Here is an 18902-nt window from a genome sequence, read left to right as displayed (position 1 = left end):
TTCTTCCTTCTGCTTGATCTGCAGGGAAGAAAGTGGTTTGGAGATGACGGGAGAATCCTAGCACTGCCAAATCCCACCAAGGGGTTTCCTTCAAGACCACCAATGTTGACACAGGAACAAGACATTAAGGCAGAACTTGAAACATTGTATAAAAAGGTGAGCTCACCTCCCCATTGTTTTTTAGCAAAAAGTAGACTTTTATTCCCATTTTTAATACATGAATGTGCTTGAAAGTGCTTCGCTCTTTGAATACCTTGGGGTACTAAATTCATAACATTCTACTTTGGTGGTGGTTGTTTTTTTTTTAAGTTTACTACATTACACATAAAGAACACGCAGCAGGTGTATTATATAAGAGCGCATCTGCTATGCTCATCTAATCCTTTCTTAACCAAGGACCGTGTTCCCGGGTAGAAAGAGCTAATCAGTGACTTTCTTTGCATATCCCAGTTAGCTGGCCTTATTTTTTATTTCTCTGCCGTCTCATAGATGCTACAGGATTATTTCCTACTCATTGTCTCTTTATTATATAACTGGAGATTTTCTTTTTATAAACAGAGTATGTGCAGGAGCAGGGAGAGGGGCAGAGGGAAAAGGAGAGAAATAATCTCAAGCAGGCTCCTCACTGAGCGTGGAGGCCACAAGGGCTCCATCTCACAACGCTAAGATCATGATCTGAGCCAAAATCAAGAGTTGGCCACTTAACTAACAAAGCCACCCAGGTGCTCCCAACTGGGGATTTTCTATTCTTGCAAGTCCTTTTTACTGTGTTTTCCTAAGGTCTGGTGGCAAACCACCTGATTTGAGTGCAGGCACTAACACTCATTGGGCAAATTTGGCCCTTAATCTATCCTTGTTGCAATTTCTTCAACTGTAAAGAGGACATCATAATAGCACCTACCTCCTAGGATAGTTGTGCAGATGGGTAGAGATAGTACATTCAAATCCTTGGAACAGACTCAGCAAGTTATGGGTAGTGGTAAACAGACAAAGCATCCTGCCTTAGTGCTTAATTATATTGCTCTTGCTTTCCTGAACTAAGCAAAGATCACCTCCTTCAGAAACCCATGTAATTTTATATTTGTAATATTTCACCACGGATAAAGTGAAAGAGAATGAGGAGATTTAACAATCATCCTATAAAGCGGGGTGACCAACAGGGAAGATGCAGGTGCAAGTTGGAGCACCTGAACTGTCCTACTAACGCCTACTTTGTGACTTGGGGTGGATCCCTTTACCTCTGTGCCCATTTCCTTAATTGAAAAATAGGAACAAGAATCATCTTCTCTACCTCGGAGGATCATTGTGAGTATTATGATGATGTAACTGTACGCCCCCTTTTTTTTAAATTGTGAATTTCTCTAGAATTGTGTTGTTGTTATAGACAACTATTAATGAGTGGCTACTTTGTGTGGAAATGTGATCATGGGATTAGATGGTCACAAAACAATAAGCCCAAGTCACAGTCACTGAGAGATTTGTCATCTAGTTGTTTACATGACAGGTACTCGATATAATTGGTGATGGAGACAGTCATCACCTTGAGCACATAGCTGGTAACACACCAGTCTCCTTTCACCTTTCATCCATTTCAGCAGCAAACACTGATATATGAGGCATTAAATTATGGATAGCAATGAGAAAATAGAAGAGTAAATACTATGTTGAGTTGGGTATTAAGGGAGCCAATTAATCTTGTGTCTTTTCAGAAGTTGTGAGCTAGTGGAGAAATGCATGGGGGTCAGAGAGGGATGCAGATCAGTGACATTTAGGGTAAACTGGACAGAAGAATGCCACCAGACCCAAGACCAGATGGGCTTTCTGCTCCATCTCCCCTGAATTACGCTCCCAGCCAGTAAGCAGCCTCTCAGGAGAGAACGAAGAAGGGACAGCAGAGAACCCGGAATGAAGAAGGGATAGCAGAGAACCCAGACCAATGGCTCTCAAGCTCCAGCTGTCTCTCCAGTCACATTCTTCCTTCTCTCCAGGGAAGGAGCCATGAAGGTGGGACATTCTCCCAATAACTATGAGAGGGGAGATCTCCCCATCTTGTGTGCAGAAATGTGGAAGAGAAGGAGAACGTCCCACTCAGAGGCGCTGGCTGTCCAGCGTTGTAGAGCAAAAGAAGTTAGAGAAGAGACTAGAGACTTTCAAGGTCATTTCTTGGAGGGTTGGGCTTTGAACATAGCAAAGTATACAGCATATGTTGGAATGTGTGAGCAGGATACAGGTTTAAATTATTCCCCCTGTGTGCTCCCCCATTACACATTACCTGTTATATTCACAGTGGACTCAAATACCTCTGTCATTTTGGGAATGTGTTTGTGGAACCTTCCAGTGATTCAAAACATAATGCATCTCTTTCTGGATTAATATTTTCACAATTTTATTTATTACTAACTTTTACCTTTTCCTGTATTTATTCAGATCTGTCCAGTGTCAAAACCCATGTTTTTCTACTATTCCATGTAACAGACTTGCCTTTAAGAAAAAAATGTTAAGTGCATATGGCCTATATTTTTAGTCTTATGTCCAAACATACCTTCCATCTGGGAGTTTTGACCTGATGCAGGAGCACAGGAGGAGATGGATGGGCAAGATGGCTTCATTGATAGCTTATTAATGCATCTCCCCTTTCCCTCCCCCACTACCCTGAAAATGACTTAAGGCAAAGATGGGGTTTTCTTCTTCTTTTAACCCTAGCACCAAGCAGAAGGCTGGCACATAGGGACACCTCAATCAAAGTACAAATTGAATGTTATTAAAATGATTCAGCTTGGCTGAATGTATCTAGAAGAGATGCCCTTGTTATTCTTCTCTGTAGCTCTCTCTACTGCAGAGCAGTGGATTTCCTGAGCTCTGGTTTAACCCTGGCATCCAAGTGTTGGAAAACCAAGTCAGTGTGCTGGGTTGGGAGTTGGCAATTCCCTGGGCCATTAATGGTGAATTTATGACTCAGAGCTCTCAGGCTCAAAGCTAACCCAGCAGGAATGACCAAACCCATCCCCCATTAGTAGTGTTTAAAAGTGAAATATCCTATTTTTCCTAAATTAAGGCCTTTGTTAAGACTGTTAAAAATGGAGAAATACAAAAAGAAAGTCAATATGGCTCAAAAAACAAAGTTAAACATCAAATGAAAAAGAATGCACTTAAATACCTCTTAAGAAGGAACCATTCCAAAACTTAAAAAATAAAAATAAAAGTGCCAAGGGCCTAGCACATCAGACATAAACAATATAAATGCAGTTCACCTAATCCTGACGGTAAAGTAGGGTTAGGGTTGTTGAAAACGATCCCAACAACCTCCCTCCTTCCTCCCTTCCTCCTTTCCCTCCGTTCCTTCCTTCCTTGCATCTTTCCCTCATTCCTTCCTTCCTTCCTTCTTTCTTTTATTTTTATTCTTCCCATCCTTAACTGAAAGTCCACTATACTCTTAGTTGTCCTAAACTTAGAGAATATAGAGGTAGCAATATTCAAACATGGCCTTAGACTGTCCCTAGTATGGGTAGACAGAAATGTCATGTGTTACAGATTCTGTGAGGGGAACCTGGCTGGCTCAGTCAGTAGAGCATGTGACTCTTGATGTCAGGGTCATGAGTTTGAGCCCCACGTTGGGCATGGAGTTTACTTTTTTAAAAAGTTGAAGATTCTGTGATTAGAAGTTGGCATGACATTCCGGGGAGGCCAGGAATATGTGTAGGAGCCTCCCCTTTGGAAAACTGCCTACTATTTTGAGGAATTTACCATGATTCCAACCTCCTTGTTAATTACCACTCCCCCTCCACCATTCTCACCAATGTTTCATAGAGCACTGGTCACCTACTATGTTATAAGCACTGCATGTGCCAGCACTCTTTGGGTTGCAAATGACAGAATCAAGTGCAAACTAGCTTAAGGTAAGAGAGAACTTGGTGGCCCACAAAACTGAGAAGGAGCTAAAGATAAATCATAAAAATGAAGGAAGGGCTTTGGGAACCAGGACCTTAGGGGCTGGGACCAGCGACTCCATGTTGCCAGTCTCTCTCTCTAGCTCTCTTTTCTCTGGTTCTCCTTGAATGTTGACAGGCTTCATTTCCTCCTCTTATAGAAAAGCCAGAATTCTTCACATGTTAGGAGGTACAACCCTTGGTAATCTAAGCTTAACAGCTCTGGGGGAAAGGATCCCATCTTTTCCTCCAAGAATCACATTGTCAATACCAAGGACAAACTGATCAGCTGTCAATAGGACATGTATGCCCAGAAGATGGGAATGAGAATGCTTCCCGGGGAGGACCAGAACAACAGCCACAGATTCTACTGCAGGCTCTGGACCGGATAGATTCTGAATAGAATTTTATTCTGAATCTGAATAAATTCTGTTCCTATATTTTCCCAGGGCGAATATAGAAACTTGTGTTTTAATCCCACCGATGTTTATTCATTTCTGTACATCTTTTATTTTTTATTTTATTTTTTAAGATTTATTTATTTATTTTAGAGAGAGAGTGCATGCAGGTCAGAGGAGAGGAAGAGAGAAGAGAGAAAAGCAGACTCCCTACTAAGCATGGAGCCCAACTCGGGGCTTGATCCCATGATCCCAAGATCATGACCTGAGACAGAAACAAAAGTCAGTTGCTCAAATGCCTGAGCCACCCAGCCATCCCTCTATAGCTTTTAAATTTCTTTCTCCATTGGCATACACCTCCACACACACTGAGAACATCAGTAGGTAATCCATTTGCATCACCTCTGATAGTTTTGGTTTTTGGTTTTCAATTGAAAAATGAAGAATCAAATCAATTTCAACATTAAAATAATATGTTCTATAAATATCATTTATTGTTAGAATAAATTATTTCCACTATTTTCATGATAGTTCTCAGTATATAGCAAAAGACAATAAATTTAACCAAAATGAAGACAAGGAACTGAGAGTCTTTCTTCTTAATAGGAAGAGAGTTGGGGTCTTTCGAGCAGTCTAGCCCAGTGACTACTAGAGTCCTGGAAGCTTTTTTTACATTGGTGAGCTAGAGTCTAAGGCAGAGACCACCAGCAATCATTTGAACATGGGCTAATGCAGATTTGGGGAAGGAGAAATGAAGTATAGGTGTCCTGGGCAACATTTCAGGTAAATGTGGCTGTGCTACCCACATTTCTTACTCATACCAAGAGTACAAGATGGAACCTGAGAGCCACACCCTGAGTGATCTCATAACTCTGGAACCCCGTGGCAAGAGGAAGGGCAAAGCAAGAACCAACAGGAGGAAAGCAATTAGAGAGGAATTTTCTGTTAAGTCTGAGGAATGATATTCAGCTGTACATGTCTTTGTGAGGTGGAAATTTTTTAATTAATCTCTGTAGTCTGAGTAATCAAAAGACACATAGTGACCATATGCAGATTAAAAACTTCTAACATGGGGGTGGCTGGATGGCTCAGTCAGTTGAGCGACCAACTCTTGATTTTGGCTCAGGTCATGATCTCAGGGTCATGAGATTGAGCCCTGTGTTGGGTACAGACACTGGGCGTGGAGCCTGCTTGAGATGCTCTCCTTCTCCTTCCACCCTTCCCCTGAACCCCCCTCCGACTGCTCTTTAAAAAACAAAAAACAGACAAACAAAAACTTCTAACACAAATGTGGGTTATAATTGAATACTTTTATCTGAATGGAAGAGAAGAATTATGCCCTCCATTGTGGCAGTCTGAAGTGTAAGGATATTAATAATCAGAACTAGGGTTTCTATAAGACACAAAATATCAATGGGATATGATCCCAGCAGGGGTGTTCTTCCCTCCCTATAAATGCAAATGGAAGCTCAACTCAGCATATTGTGGAAGGTACAGAGATATAGTCAATTCATTCCTATTTAAGCCTCCCATTTGTAAACACATCCCGGTTTTACAAGGATATTTTTGAAGCAAAAGAATCTGTTGGTTTTCTCATCAAAGACAGACTGAATGTTATTTTATAGGAGAAAACTTGTAATTTTATTCAAATAAATGAGGATACACTGTGTTGAAGTCCTAAAGGAAATTATAAGTCCTAAGTATACATTAATAGTATATTAATCTAGGAGGGTGGGAAATATGAAATGAATTTATTTTTAGAATAAAAATAAATAAATAAACCCATATATTCTTATTGTGGCTACTGGTGCATCTGGCTGTTGTCCCATGACACATTAGATCATCATGATCCAGTAAGTGCTTTAACTGGGGTCCCCCCATACTCTGCTCTCTTTAACAGGCCATAAAATATGTCCATAGAAGTCAGCATATGATTGGATCTGGAGACACCCCTGGAAATTTCCAACTGGACATTGATATTTTAGGGTTAATCTTCACTCATCATCCCTGTTTTAGCCGAGAGCATGTTTTGGCAGCCAAGTTGGCGCAATTATATGACCAGTACCTTGCAAGACACCAGAGAAACAAGGCAAAATTCCTTACTGATAAGGTACACTCTTCCATTCTTACTGCTAAGGGGGTTGGTTCTTCTGATGAGCCCAAGCAACAAAAATACCTGCTAGCAGCAAATGTTCATGCACCTTTTTTCTTGAGCCCTGTTGGCCTAGGGTGTGTGATAGATTGTTCCACCTGCAAGCAAAAGGAAGCATATGACAATGTACATTTCACATGCACATATTCAGTGGCACACATTGGCTTAAAGAGAAAGGTTTGTGCAAACAGTGCAAGTGATCTCACCTATGAGGGGTGGGCATTTAATGGAAGATATGTGGCTGTGTTTTGCTTGCGTGATTTCAGATGCTGAGACCATTCATGGCTTGAGAATCTCTCTGTCCTTTGAGACATTCTCATCTTTACATGTAATTTGCCATAACGTGGTACCCAAACATGAGTCATTTGTTTCCAATGATGCTCAGAGAAATGGCTTTTGGCATTTATTTCCAATGGAATTTTCTTGAGTAATTTTGACTATGGGCAACTTTAGTCCAACACCCTGACTTTAAAATCTACTGCCCAAATAAGAGATAATTCCACATTTCCTTCTTTTGAGTCTATGGTTTTATGATCTGTTCACAAAAATATCACTGTATATCCAGGACCCAAAATGATCCACTTTTAGCCTTGAAAGAAACCTTATTTCTGAGACACACACATAAAAGCAACATTTGTCATGAGCAACGTGATTATATGGGCTGCAGAACAGGGAGGGACATACACTGTTCTTTATTACTCATCTTATTTTTTAAGAATAGAAGAAAGAGCTCTGTGAGAGTTCATTTTGGTGGAAGTGTGGGAATAGCTGGAAGCTTGAACATCCATTCACAGATTTGCTGGCATCATTTTGCCCTGGAGGAGTGGGTGGTTCAAGGAATGTAATTTGCAGTAGGTGGTAGTGTCTAACTCAAAACTTGCATCCATATTTTTTTAAGCTCCAAGCTCTCAGAATTGCAGTTCAGACAGGACTTAATCCAGCAAAAACTCATAAGTCTCTCGATACAACCCAAAAAACCATCAATGAGTATAAGTCTGAAATTCGGTGAGTAAAATCTGTAATTGTAACTTCTATTTTCGTTCTTGTTAGATGTGTACTTGTTGAAAGATTTTTTCCAGTTTTTCCAAATGCACTGAATACATGAGAAATTAAGCCAAATGAAGAAATGAGATATATCCATCCTATTAACACCAAATTTGAAGTCCAATAAGAGAATGAGCATGTAGGATATTGTAACTTACTCTGCTGGGGTAAACAAACATTGCTACAGCCACCACTTTAGAGGGCAGTCTGATCATAGCCTAGCCAAGTGTGATGTGAACATGGAGACATAATGTGTAAGAAAATCACAGTATCATTTACAAATGTCAAGAGCTGGGAATCACCCCATACCAGAATGAACACATCTGGTATAGTTTTAAATGAACATCTGTAGCACAGTTAAATTGAATTAGATCTGCATGTACCAATATGCAGAAAACATTGTTGAATGAAAATATCTAGGTGTAAGAGGATACTCAACGAGTGATATGGTTCATGAACTCTAAAGAGTACCGAACACAACACTTGTCTGTCATAGATACACACATGTGTGGTACAGGTGGATGGAAAAGACACATGTGCCAGTTTCTTTCTCCAAGGAGGGAAAGGAGGGAATGCAATCCAAGAGGTCTTCAAACCTAACTATAACACTTGAGATAAAAACAGAAAGCCCTAAGTAAATGTGACAAAATGTGAACAAGTATCCTAATTATTTCTGACACATACTTCCTGCTTCTTGGAATTTCTCATAATTAACATTTAAAAATTTAAACCCTGATTGTTGCCAAACAATAAGGAAATATGTAATGTGGAAGGTATCTTCTAGAGTCCCATCCCTTGGGGAAAATCATGGTAGCAGATTTTTGCTAGCTCTTTCACATGTATATTCACAAAGTTGTTTATACATATATACTCACGCATACATACACAGATGTGTTTGTGTGTATATGTTTTATCTTTTTAAGGAATCATACTGCATTTACCATGTCACAACTTGCTTTTCTATGTAAAATGCATCTTGGGCCTTTTCTTATTACAATACATCTAGGTCTGTATCTTTATTTATTTTTAAAGATTTATTTATTTATTTTAGGGAAAGAAAGAGAGGGTGTGTGTGCGAATGCGAAGGTGGGGAAGGGCAGGGGCAAAGGGAGAAAGAATCTTAAGCAAACTCCCCTCCGAACATGGAGCCCAACATGGGGCTCCATGCAGGGCTCGATTCCAAGACCCTGAGATCAAGACCTGAGCTGAAATCAAGAGTCAGAGGCTTAACCAGCCAACTGAGCCACCCAGGTGCTCTTATATTATTTTTATTTATTTATTTATTTATTTATTTATTTATTTATTTATGATCTTATTCATTTATTCATGAGAGAGACAGACAGAGAGGCAGAGACATAGGCAGAGGGAGAAGCAGGCTCCCTGCAGGAAACCCTATTTAGGAGTCAATCCCAGGACCCCGGGATCATGCCCTCAGCCAAAGGCAGACACTCAACTGCTGAGCCACCCAGGCATCCTTCTTGTATTATTTTTAAAGGCTGACATTATGTAGATGTTAAGTTTCCAGGTGATAGGCATTTGTATTCTTCCTATTTTTTATTATAGAAACTGTACTCTAATTGACATTCCTATATGCATGAGTATTTCCACAAAATAAATTCTTAGAACAGGAATTAATATATCAAGGACTTTAAATGTCTACTTTTCTTTTTACATCCTAGCCTCAAGTTGGAAATTCCTCCCGCAAAGTGGAAATTAGTGATGTGGAGATACTGTCATTGTAAAAGTATGAGGAGTACGTTTTAACATGAAAATGCTTACTTATGCTTTTTTTAAAAAAGCCCACAGCGCAGCGTCCTTGTGAAAATAATTTTGCTTTTGGGATCCCTGGGTGCGCCTGCCTTTGGCCCAGGGTGCGATCCTGGAGACCCCGGGATCGAGTCCCACATTGGACTCCCAGTGCATGGAGCCTGCTTCTCCCTCTGCCTGTGTCTCTGCCCCTCTCTCTCTCTCTTTCTCTCTCTCTCTCTGTGATGACTATCATAAGTAAATTTTAAAAAATTAGAAAATAATTTTGCTTTTGCAAAAATTTTGTAAGGAAAGTGACCCAAGGCCGTCCTGAATACAGCAGTGGTTTTATAGGGACTCGTACTTTTTTTTTTTTTTTTTTAAGATTTTATTTATTTATTCACGAGAGGCACACAGAGAGAGAGAGAAGCAGAGACACAGGCAGAGGGAGAAGCAGGCGCCCTGCAGGGAGCCCAACGTGGGACTCTATCCCGGGTCTCCAGGATCACACCCTGGGCTGAAGGCAGCGCTAAACTGCTGAGCCACCCGGGCTGCCCGGGACTCATACTTCTTAATCAGTATTTGAAAACTGGCAGAGCCATGTGAGATGGACAGATGATGCGAGGCTGATGGTTGGCAGACCCAGCACAGTCTTTCTGTCGCCCCTGGAGATGAACACCTCTGCGATCCAGCGTTCCTGGCTCACCCACTCTCTTAATGACTTACTGACTTTTCATGATTGTTAAAACAAATCTAAGCAGATGGCCTGTTCCTGGATGTCCCCTCACGTGGGTCCCCGGCTGTTGCCACCCTGCCACACTATGAGCCCTCACTGGGCATCTATCTGTTGAGTCCGTGGCAGGTGGTGCTCACCTCAGCCAGCACCACATCAGGCCTTTCCCATCCTATTTTCTGTAAATGGCACCATGACCACATGTCTTGTCCTCCAAACTGGAGCCAGCTTTATAAGGAAGGAAGCATGGGTGTTTATGCAAGATAGGGAAACACTGTTTTGAACCCTCTCTACTGGGTCTTTAGCCTTGGACCTACTCAAACTCGAACAAAGAATTCTGTGGCCCTAGATCCCCATCTGGTGACCACTTTACTTTCTCCTTGTATTTTCCTTCACAGCCAATCTTAGGGAAAACACTGTACTATTCTTGCTGCTCTACTCTCTCACCTCCTGTCCACTCGAACCCATCCTCACTCGCTCCCCCACCTTTCCTCTGAGGCTGATCTTGCCACAGTCCCTGGGCATCCCTGCCTTGCTAAGCCCCTCCTGCTACCTGGCCTCTTGACAGCGAGGGGCATTGTCGCCAGAGGGGCCTGTGGTGGTGTATTTCTTTCCTTCTCCTCCCTACACCACCTTCTTTTGGATGTCCGCACCCCTGTCCTTCCCATCGTCCTTTGTCTAATTATTCTCCTCTGTCCAGCTTCTAAAGATTTGAAGTTCCTCACAAGGTTTTTTGTTTTTGTTTTCTTTATTAATCTGCATTTTCTCCTGAGATTGGAATCCAGTCCTGTGGTTGGAAAGATTATCCAGATGCCAGTGGCTCCCAGAGTTTCACTTCTGGTTGAAACTCCCTTCTGCATGCCAGACCCCATCTGCACCAGGTTTCAGAAAAGGGTTACCTGACTGCCTAAGCAAAACTGCCTTTTCCTTTTCCTCCAGAGCCCTGACCACAATTTGTCATTAAATATTCTTTTGTGGGGCGCCTGGGTGGCTCAGTTGGTTAAGCATCTGCCTTCAGCTCAGGTCATGATCCTGGGGTCCTGGGACTGAGCCCCAGCATCGGGCTCCCTGCTCAGCAGGGAATCTGCTTCTCCCTCTCCTCTGGCCCCTCCTCCCCACTGGTGCTCACTCTTTCTCTCTCTCTCTCTCTCTCGTAAATAAATAAAACTTTATAAATAAATAAATAAATATTCTTTTGTGACGCTTGCTTCTTTAGCAGATGTCAAATTTTTCTTGCAAAGACTTCTTTTTTGGCATTTCTGGGAAACGATTTTGTCAAGTACTAAAAAAAGGAAATAGAAAATGTATCAGAAAGCCTTAAGGGTGTCATATAACTCAGCAACACAATTTTATATTGCAGTTTTTAAAAAGGAGTCAGGGAAGGTAGCATCTAAAGACAGAAGAACAGACCACTTGATACTGACAGCTACCATGTGTGCACCATTTACCAGATGTCAGGCATGGTTCTAATATTAAGTCTTACTCCCAACAACCAATTTGCTTTATAAAGCAAATTCTATTAGCGTCCCTAGTTTACAGATGAGGCATAAAGAGGTTCAGTTGTTTGCCCGAGGCCAGTCAACAAATGATAGAACTAGGATTTAAACCTACAGGGTCTGGTTCCAATATCTGTGCCCTTAATCTAACTACATGCTTCACTTCCTCTCAGGAAGAATGTTTCTTGGGGCACCCGGGTGGCTCAGTCAGTGAAGTGTCTACTTTCAGTTCTGGATTCGACTATCATTCATAAAGAAGACTTAAAGTAAGGCATTAAATAAATTCCCACACACTTTAAATAGTGGGAATAAACATGAAGGCATTTCCAACTGATCCCTCTTCAAATCAAGTTGAAATATTGTTAATCTAGTTAGCACTGAAAACTCACCAAGGCAGGCAGTGACATAACTTCATCTCCTAAATGTGATTTGTGTTAACAGAGATGGACTTTTGGGGCACCTGGGTGGCTTAATTGGTTAAGCATCTGCCTTCCACTCAGGTTGTGATCCCAGGGTCTTGGGATCAAGCCCCAAATTGGGCTCCCTGCTCAGTGGGGAGCCTGCTTCTCCCTCTCCTTCTCACTCTCCATCGCTATCTCTGTTATTATTTCTGTCTCTCTCAAATAAGTGAAAAAAATTTTTTAAAGATTTTATTTATTTATTCATGAGACACACAGAGAAAAGCAGAGACACAGGAAGAGAGAGAAGCAGGCTTCCTGCGGGGAGCCTGATGCAGGATGGATCCCAGGACCCCGGGATCATGACCTGAGTTGAAGGCAGACACTCAACCACTGAGCCACTCAGGTACCCCTAAATGAAAATTTTTTAAAAAAACAGAGATGGACTTTAATATGTTTATTGTTAGCTGGGACAGCAACACACTTTCGTATGTGTACAATAATTTAGTCCATTAGAACTGATTTTACTGAGCCTCTTATTTTTATAACTTCAAAAGTGGCTGTTTGCCTGAGGGTACATAGTATCAATAAGAAGTTTAGAAGATAATTTAGTTTAATTGAAGTCAGATTTACCTAGAAAAAACTAAATCAAATAACCTCTCAAAACAGATCGGCATCCTATTGTCTTCAAATTTCCATTCACATTCTTGGACTTCTAGTACTTAAGAAGTATTGTAGATATCAAATTAAATATATAATCTCTATAGAATTATTAGTTTCATTTTTATTGCAAACCCATCTAAATAACTTTTTAATATATAACAATATAATAATAATAATGTATTTTATCTTCTAGGCAAACAAGAAAATTACGTGACGCTGAACAGGAGAAAGATCGAACGTTGCTTAAAACCATCATAAAAGTTTGGAAGGAAATGAAATCCCTTCGAGAATTTCAGAGGTTTACAAATACACCCTTGAAACTTGTTTTGAGAAAGTAAGCGTTTTCGAAAGTTATTTTATTGACCTATGTAATGCATTGGGAAAACACGTAAAACATTGATACGGCTTAAAAAATAATTATGAATAAATAATTAGCAAATAATAATAACTGAGAAAACAAATAAATAATGATGTAACCATTCCCCAGGTTAAGAAATAGGATGTTGCCAGTATTTGGGCAGCCCCCATGTTCCTAACCCCAACTACTTCCCCCTCCGTCCCAGAAGTAATCGTTTTCCAGATTTTTATGATCTGCATTTCCTTGTTCTACTTACAGGTTTCCATCTATGTGTAACTCCCAAGAAAATGTAGTTTAATATCACCTGTATTTGTTGTATCCACAAATGAAAGTAGGTTGTGTGTACTCTTTAGTGTATTCTTCAATACTGTATGAGATGAGATTCATCTACTTTATAACACGTAGCTAGCTGGAGTTTATTTTCTCTCCTTTATAATACTACATTATATGAATATAGCAAAATTTGTCCATTTCACTGTTGATGGGCATTTGAGTTGATTCTGTTTTTCAGCTTCCAGACAGCACTTCGACAGGTATTCTTGTACATGTCTTTTTAGGAACATGTGCCTAAGCTTTCCCAAAATATACCTGGAGGTAAAATTGTTGCATCTTAGGGGATATGATTCTCTGATACTCACATGCTGATTCCAAACACTTTTCCAGAGTGGTTGTGCCAATTTATACTTTGACCAGAGTTTCCGCAGGTCCCTATCACCCAAACCATCCATGTCACCTGCTGTTGTCAAATGTTACATTTTGCCAATCCAATGGTATCGTTTAATTTATGTTCATGAATTGGCCATTTTGTTTTCCTCTTTCTGTTCAAGGGTTGTATTGATTTTTGAACTGGGCTGTTGTCTTTGTATCTTTTCCATAATTGGTAGGAGTTTGGTGTATACCCTGGGCACAAGGCCTCTGTTGATGGTGTGCATTGTGGATACCCTCTTGTACTCTGTAGTTATCTCTTCACTCCTTTTGGCTGCTTTTTGATAACAGAAACTCTTCATTTTAAACAAATAAAATATGTTCATCTTTTCTTTTATGATCAGTGCTTTCTGTATGCTGCTCTAGAAATCCTTCCCCTGAGTCAAGTAGACTAAAATCTTTATAGTTTTATCTTCCTTATTCATCTATAGTCTGTTGATCTTTGTATAGTGTGGAGAAAGTAAACTTGAATAACATTTATGCTACCTAATTTGCTAGACTTTGATACATGATTAAGAGTACAGTTATCACAACAAAACCATACTCTCTATATTAATTAAAGATTATCTGTGCTGTTGGCTTTGGTCTCTTCCTGATTGTTTCTTCAGAGTAAGTGCTGTGCTGTAGATCGACGTGAAAAGTAATAAATGTGGGCAATTATCTGATACTTTGCTTTGAAGACAGCCATGTTTCAGCCAAAGATAGGTACAAATTATGATTTTTTTTAGGATGGTAATTTTCGTAAGACTCAGAAAACACCCTACAGTTCCCAGGACAAAGCACAAGATCGTGCTTTATGAGGGCAGGGACCTGGTCACACCTGGAAATCTGGTCCCAGAGCACCTGCCACTTGGTACCCGCTCAGTTAATATTAGCTGATGACATGCAAATTCAAACAGTCTGCCCCACAGAAACTGTGGATGGCTCCCAGAAATTCCAGTGTTTCAGCTTCCCAATTCCATCTCCCAGGCTACCCTTCCCACCAAGAAGCAGAATATAAATATTTCCCTGTTTTCTCTTTCCTTCCTTCCATTTAGGATAAACTAAACTTTACAGGAAATTTGCCCTGAAGGTCACTTCTAGGTGACACTTTGTGATACGTAACACCCCTTCCTCCCATAAGTAGGTGCCTTCTAAATTTCTTCAGAGTGCCACTCTTCATACTCTTGATTCATCTGGCCACTTTATGATACAGCATAATTTTTTCTCTGCCAAAGTCATCAGATTTCCACTAATTTATTTATGCCTCTGAATAACAGAGCAGAGCAAAAGATTCTCTATATGTCAGAGATGGAACATAATTTATGAGCCAGATTTCTCCAACATTTATTACTTTCCGGTGCCACTGTGTTTCCAAAGTGATATCTTCAATAGCATCCTAGAGCCCAAAGAGTCTGTGCCTTAGGGAACTGTTAACTGCTAAACCACCAGGCCCCACGTGTTGTAAGCAAATCTATGTCAACCTTAGGCACCTGAGTAAGTTTAAGAGACAGGAGCAGAACCTGCAGGCCAGACTGCAGTAACCACATAAGTCCAAGTAATGAGCTTCAACAATCCCTAAGTGCTGGGCTGGAGGTGTTGGATGCAGCGAGTCCGCCGCCCCCTTCCAGGAGACTCACACTGCTGATTAGCATACCACATCTGTTTATCTCAGGTTGATTGGGCCACAGGACCTTTTTTGGCAGGGGATCTCACAGAACTAGTGTTTTACCAAGTACAGTGTGGGAAACACTGCTTTGGGCTGAGCAGAGCTCCTGATACAGTATCAACAGAATTATCAAAGAAAAACTCAAATTGTCAATCTAAACTTAGGCTAGTAGTTTCAGGGGCTGAGAAACAACGTAATGAAGTGGCTCCTCTTCTAATAAAATAACTACAATGACACTCTACCTCTCCCAGTTGAGAATCTACAGGCATGATGTCTGTTTGCCATCCAGGTCACTTAGCTCAGAGTGGCATCGTTGCTTGGCAGTAAATAGCGATCTAGCTCATATTCTAGCTCTCCACTCACTAACTGTGAGGTCTTGAGCAAGTTACTTACTCTCTCTGTGCCTCAGTGTGTAAAATGCAGATGATAGTACTATCCGTCTCCCAGGGTCGTGCGCCAACACTTAAAAAGAGGACCTGTCACATAGGACCTGTCACGTAGCAAGCCCCATACAGGTGTCTGCCATTGTTATTATTCTGTTACTTAGTTTCAAGAAATAACTAAGGTACTGTAAATTATTTTAAAGGGAAAAAGTTGACCAGAAAGCAGAAGAAGAAGCATATGAAGCAGAAATTCAAGCGGAAATAAGTGAGTTGTTGGAAGAGCACATGGAAGAGCATGAACAGAAGATGGAAGCATACAGAGCCGCATACCAGCAGTGGAAAGCCTGGAAGAAAGCCCAAGTTTGTCAAGTCACTCAGCCTTGAGCAGGGCTGACCTTGGGGACAGGAGGGGTCTGGGAAGTCATCCCTTGAGGCCAGAGGAGGGAAACTGGACAGGCAGACTGGAGCCCTGCTGGCTCCACTCTGTCTCCCACTGAATGTCGGGTATTGATGCGTCTGGGCTCCCCTTGGGAAATTATATAACTTTGTGCATGTAACCCAGCAACATGGAATCCAACTACAATAAGTAATAGATCAGGGAACCCGCAATAGCTGTGCCCACAATACTTTCAAGATGTGTCCTTGGCCTGTAGAGCCAATATTAATGATCACAGGAGTAGCTAACATTTTTAAGACCCTTCTACATCTCAGACACTGTGATAAGTACTTTACAGGCATTACCTCAGTTCAACAGCCCTGGGAAGAATTTTCTATGATTGTCCCCACTTTGTAGATGAGAAAACAGGCACAGAGAGGTCAAGAGGCTGAGTAACCTGCCTGAGCCACACAGCTGCTCGAGGTGGAGCTGGCTTGGCATGCAGGTCTGTCTGGTTCTGAAGACTGTGGTCTTAAGTGGAATGGCAAAATTTCTGTTTGATGTAAGATTGCCTTTTACCCAACAGAGGGCCAAGAAGAAGAAAAAGAAGCAAGCAGTCGAAGAACATCCCGATGAGGAGATGGAGGAGCCATATCCCGGGGAGGAACCTGTAAAACCGGTCCCCCCGGAACCCACCGACCGGGCCCTGATAGAGCAACAGGTGAGAGAGAGGGCAGCCCGGAGCAGAAGAAGGCCTGGGGAGCCCACTCTGGTCCCAGAGCTGAGCCTGGCGGGGAGCGTCACACCCAATGAACAGTGTCCCAGGTGAGCAGATGCCTCCTGACCAGCACAGTATGATCAGGAGAATCATGAACTCTGTAAATAGGCATCAGATTGAACTATATGAAATTGTAGATATTTGCCCATATTTTGGTGATTTCAACTGGTTCTCCCACCTAGGGCATCCCCACTGGCTAGTTAGGAACACATGGAGGGGAGCTCCCTGTAGCAGGTGCTCTTCACAGCCACTACCTCCATGGCTTTTGATTGGGAGCCTTCATCTACAACATCAGGGTGTCTTCTGTCCACAATTGCACATTCTCTGCTCCCTGGCACAGACATGCAGGTCTGTCCTTGGCCCTTGTTTTCAGCTGCCTCAGAGGCTAGCTTCTCTCTTTGAAGGCTCCAGAGAGCCTCTCAGAGGAATGGTGGACATCCCCTATAGCCTTCTGAAGCTTATTCTCCAGATTTGATAGAAACACATTTCTAGGGGTGCCTGGGTGATTCTGTTGGTTAAGTGTCTGACTCTTGATTTAGGCTCAGGTCCTGATCGTAGGGTTGTGAGATCAAGTCCCACGTTGAGCTTCACATAGGGCTCCACACTGGGCATGGAGCCTACTTAAGATTCTCTCTCCCTCTTCCTCTTCTCCCACCCCCACCCCCACCCCCATGCTCCTTCTCTCTCTAAAAAAGAAAAAGAAGAAATAAATGTCTAATCATTCATGTGATGCCTAAGAAACAGAAACTCTACTTTATGTGTGTGTATATATATATAACAAATTCAGTCCCCCTTAGTGATAATTAAGATGTGGGGATTCATAGGATGTCCATATACAACTTCCTACAACCTCCTTACTTTCAAACTTCTGTTAATGTACCAATAATGTATTTGTAATTGTGGCTTTTATGTTCTGTTCTCCCAATTTCACTGCATTCAGATACTACACATAAATAAATTATTCTTCAACACTGAATTAGCTAATTTCAAGCCACATATAGCATGCCATATTTAAAAAAAATAAAACATGAACATCCAAAATATGATTACATGTTTTTTTTTTATTACATGTATTTTAAAGGGAAAATTTGGGCTTGATTTGGCATTCTTTTGTCATGAGTCTCATTTTGACTGAGAATATATACCTCAGTCTTAAATTGCTCAGTTTTCACTGGGATTTAGAACTATAACCTAGGTTTCCCCAAACCAATGATTATGATCAACCCTTCTCATCAGGCCATTACATAACAGAGGCCATGCGGAGGATGGGGGCCTGTTGGGTCTGTTTGTAACAAAAGGTTACTGGGAATAAATCATAAAACAATTCTGAGTTGAGTCATTGGGTGTCTTGAATACTTCTTAAAATTTAATGTTAAAGTCCTTTACAGAAAAAAAAATTTTTAAGTCATTTGAGCAAGTCCATATCTGGGATGGGCCTAAATTACAGAGATATAAAAAGTTAAAACTACCTCCCAATTTAATGGATACAGAATTTCTATTTGGGATGCTGAAAACATCCTGAAGAAGGATAGTGGGATGATTGCACAATATTGTGAATGTATTTAATGCCACTAAACAGTCCACTTAAAAATATTTAAAATATAAGTTTAATGTTATGTGTGTTTCACTGCAATTAAAAAAAAAAAAAAACTTTACCACCCAAAAAACCCAGAGTGTGTTTTGGATTTTATTTTATTTTTCTAAACTTACCCTGTTCTTACCAAGCTTGAGTTGCTATTGACTTAACCAAAAACTGGTTCTTTGGATGGGCATCTCTGCAAATATGCACAATAAAATTAAAGACTACTGTGCACGCTTCAGCAGCACATATACTAAAATTAAAGACTACTCTTGGAGGTTTCGATTTTTTTTAACTGCCTGGCTATAAGAAGGATATGCTTGCCAGGATGCCTTTTTTTGGAATCCACATGGCCTTTTAAGAAAAAGAAACAATTCTTAACCCTCTGTATCCAGTGAGTACTCACTGTTAGAAGGAGTTAAGAAAAAGTTTGAATACTAGAGAAGTGGGTTTGACCTGTTTAGGATATGCTACTACATTTTTAGGATAAAGCATCCCACCCAAATGTAAATCACTACT

General features: G+C 40.9%; 1 protein-coding gene across 6 annotated transcripts in view; it reads left to right on the top strand.

The window, feature by feature from the left end:
- CC2D2A (coiled-coil and C2 domain containing 2A) overlaps positions 1–18902 on the top strand; it is a 137278-nt gene that overhangs the window by 48615 nt on the left and 69761 nt on the right. For 5 of the 6 annotated variants that reach the window (XM_077877082.1, XM_077877098.1, XM_077877056.1 and 2 more), the window contains 7 exons: positions 25–156; positions 6225–6434; positions 7375–7481; positions 11669–11761; positions 12750–12890; positions 15854–16010; positions 16613–16851. In XM_077877082.1, coding sequence (XP_077733208.1) covers positions 25–156; positions 6225–6434; positions 7375–7481; positions 11669–11761; positions 12750–12890; positions 15854–16010; positions 16613–16851 — 1079 coding nt within the window. The remainder of the gene's footprint in view (positions 1–24; positions 157–6224; positions 6435–7374; positions 7482–11668; positions 11762–12749; positions 12891–15853; positions 16011–16612; positions 16852–18902) is intronic. The other variant, XM_077877073.1, reaches the window with a different exon arrangement.

Source organism: Canis aureus, chromosome 2 (assembly GCF_053574225.1).
Source record: "Canis aureus isolate CA01 chromosome 2, VMU_Caureus_v.1.0, whole genome shotgun sequence".
NCBI lineage: Eukaryota > Metazoa > Chordata > Mammalia > Carnivora > Canidae > Canis > Canis aureus.
This window is presented reverse-complemented; position numbering and strand designations above follow the sequence as displayed.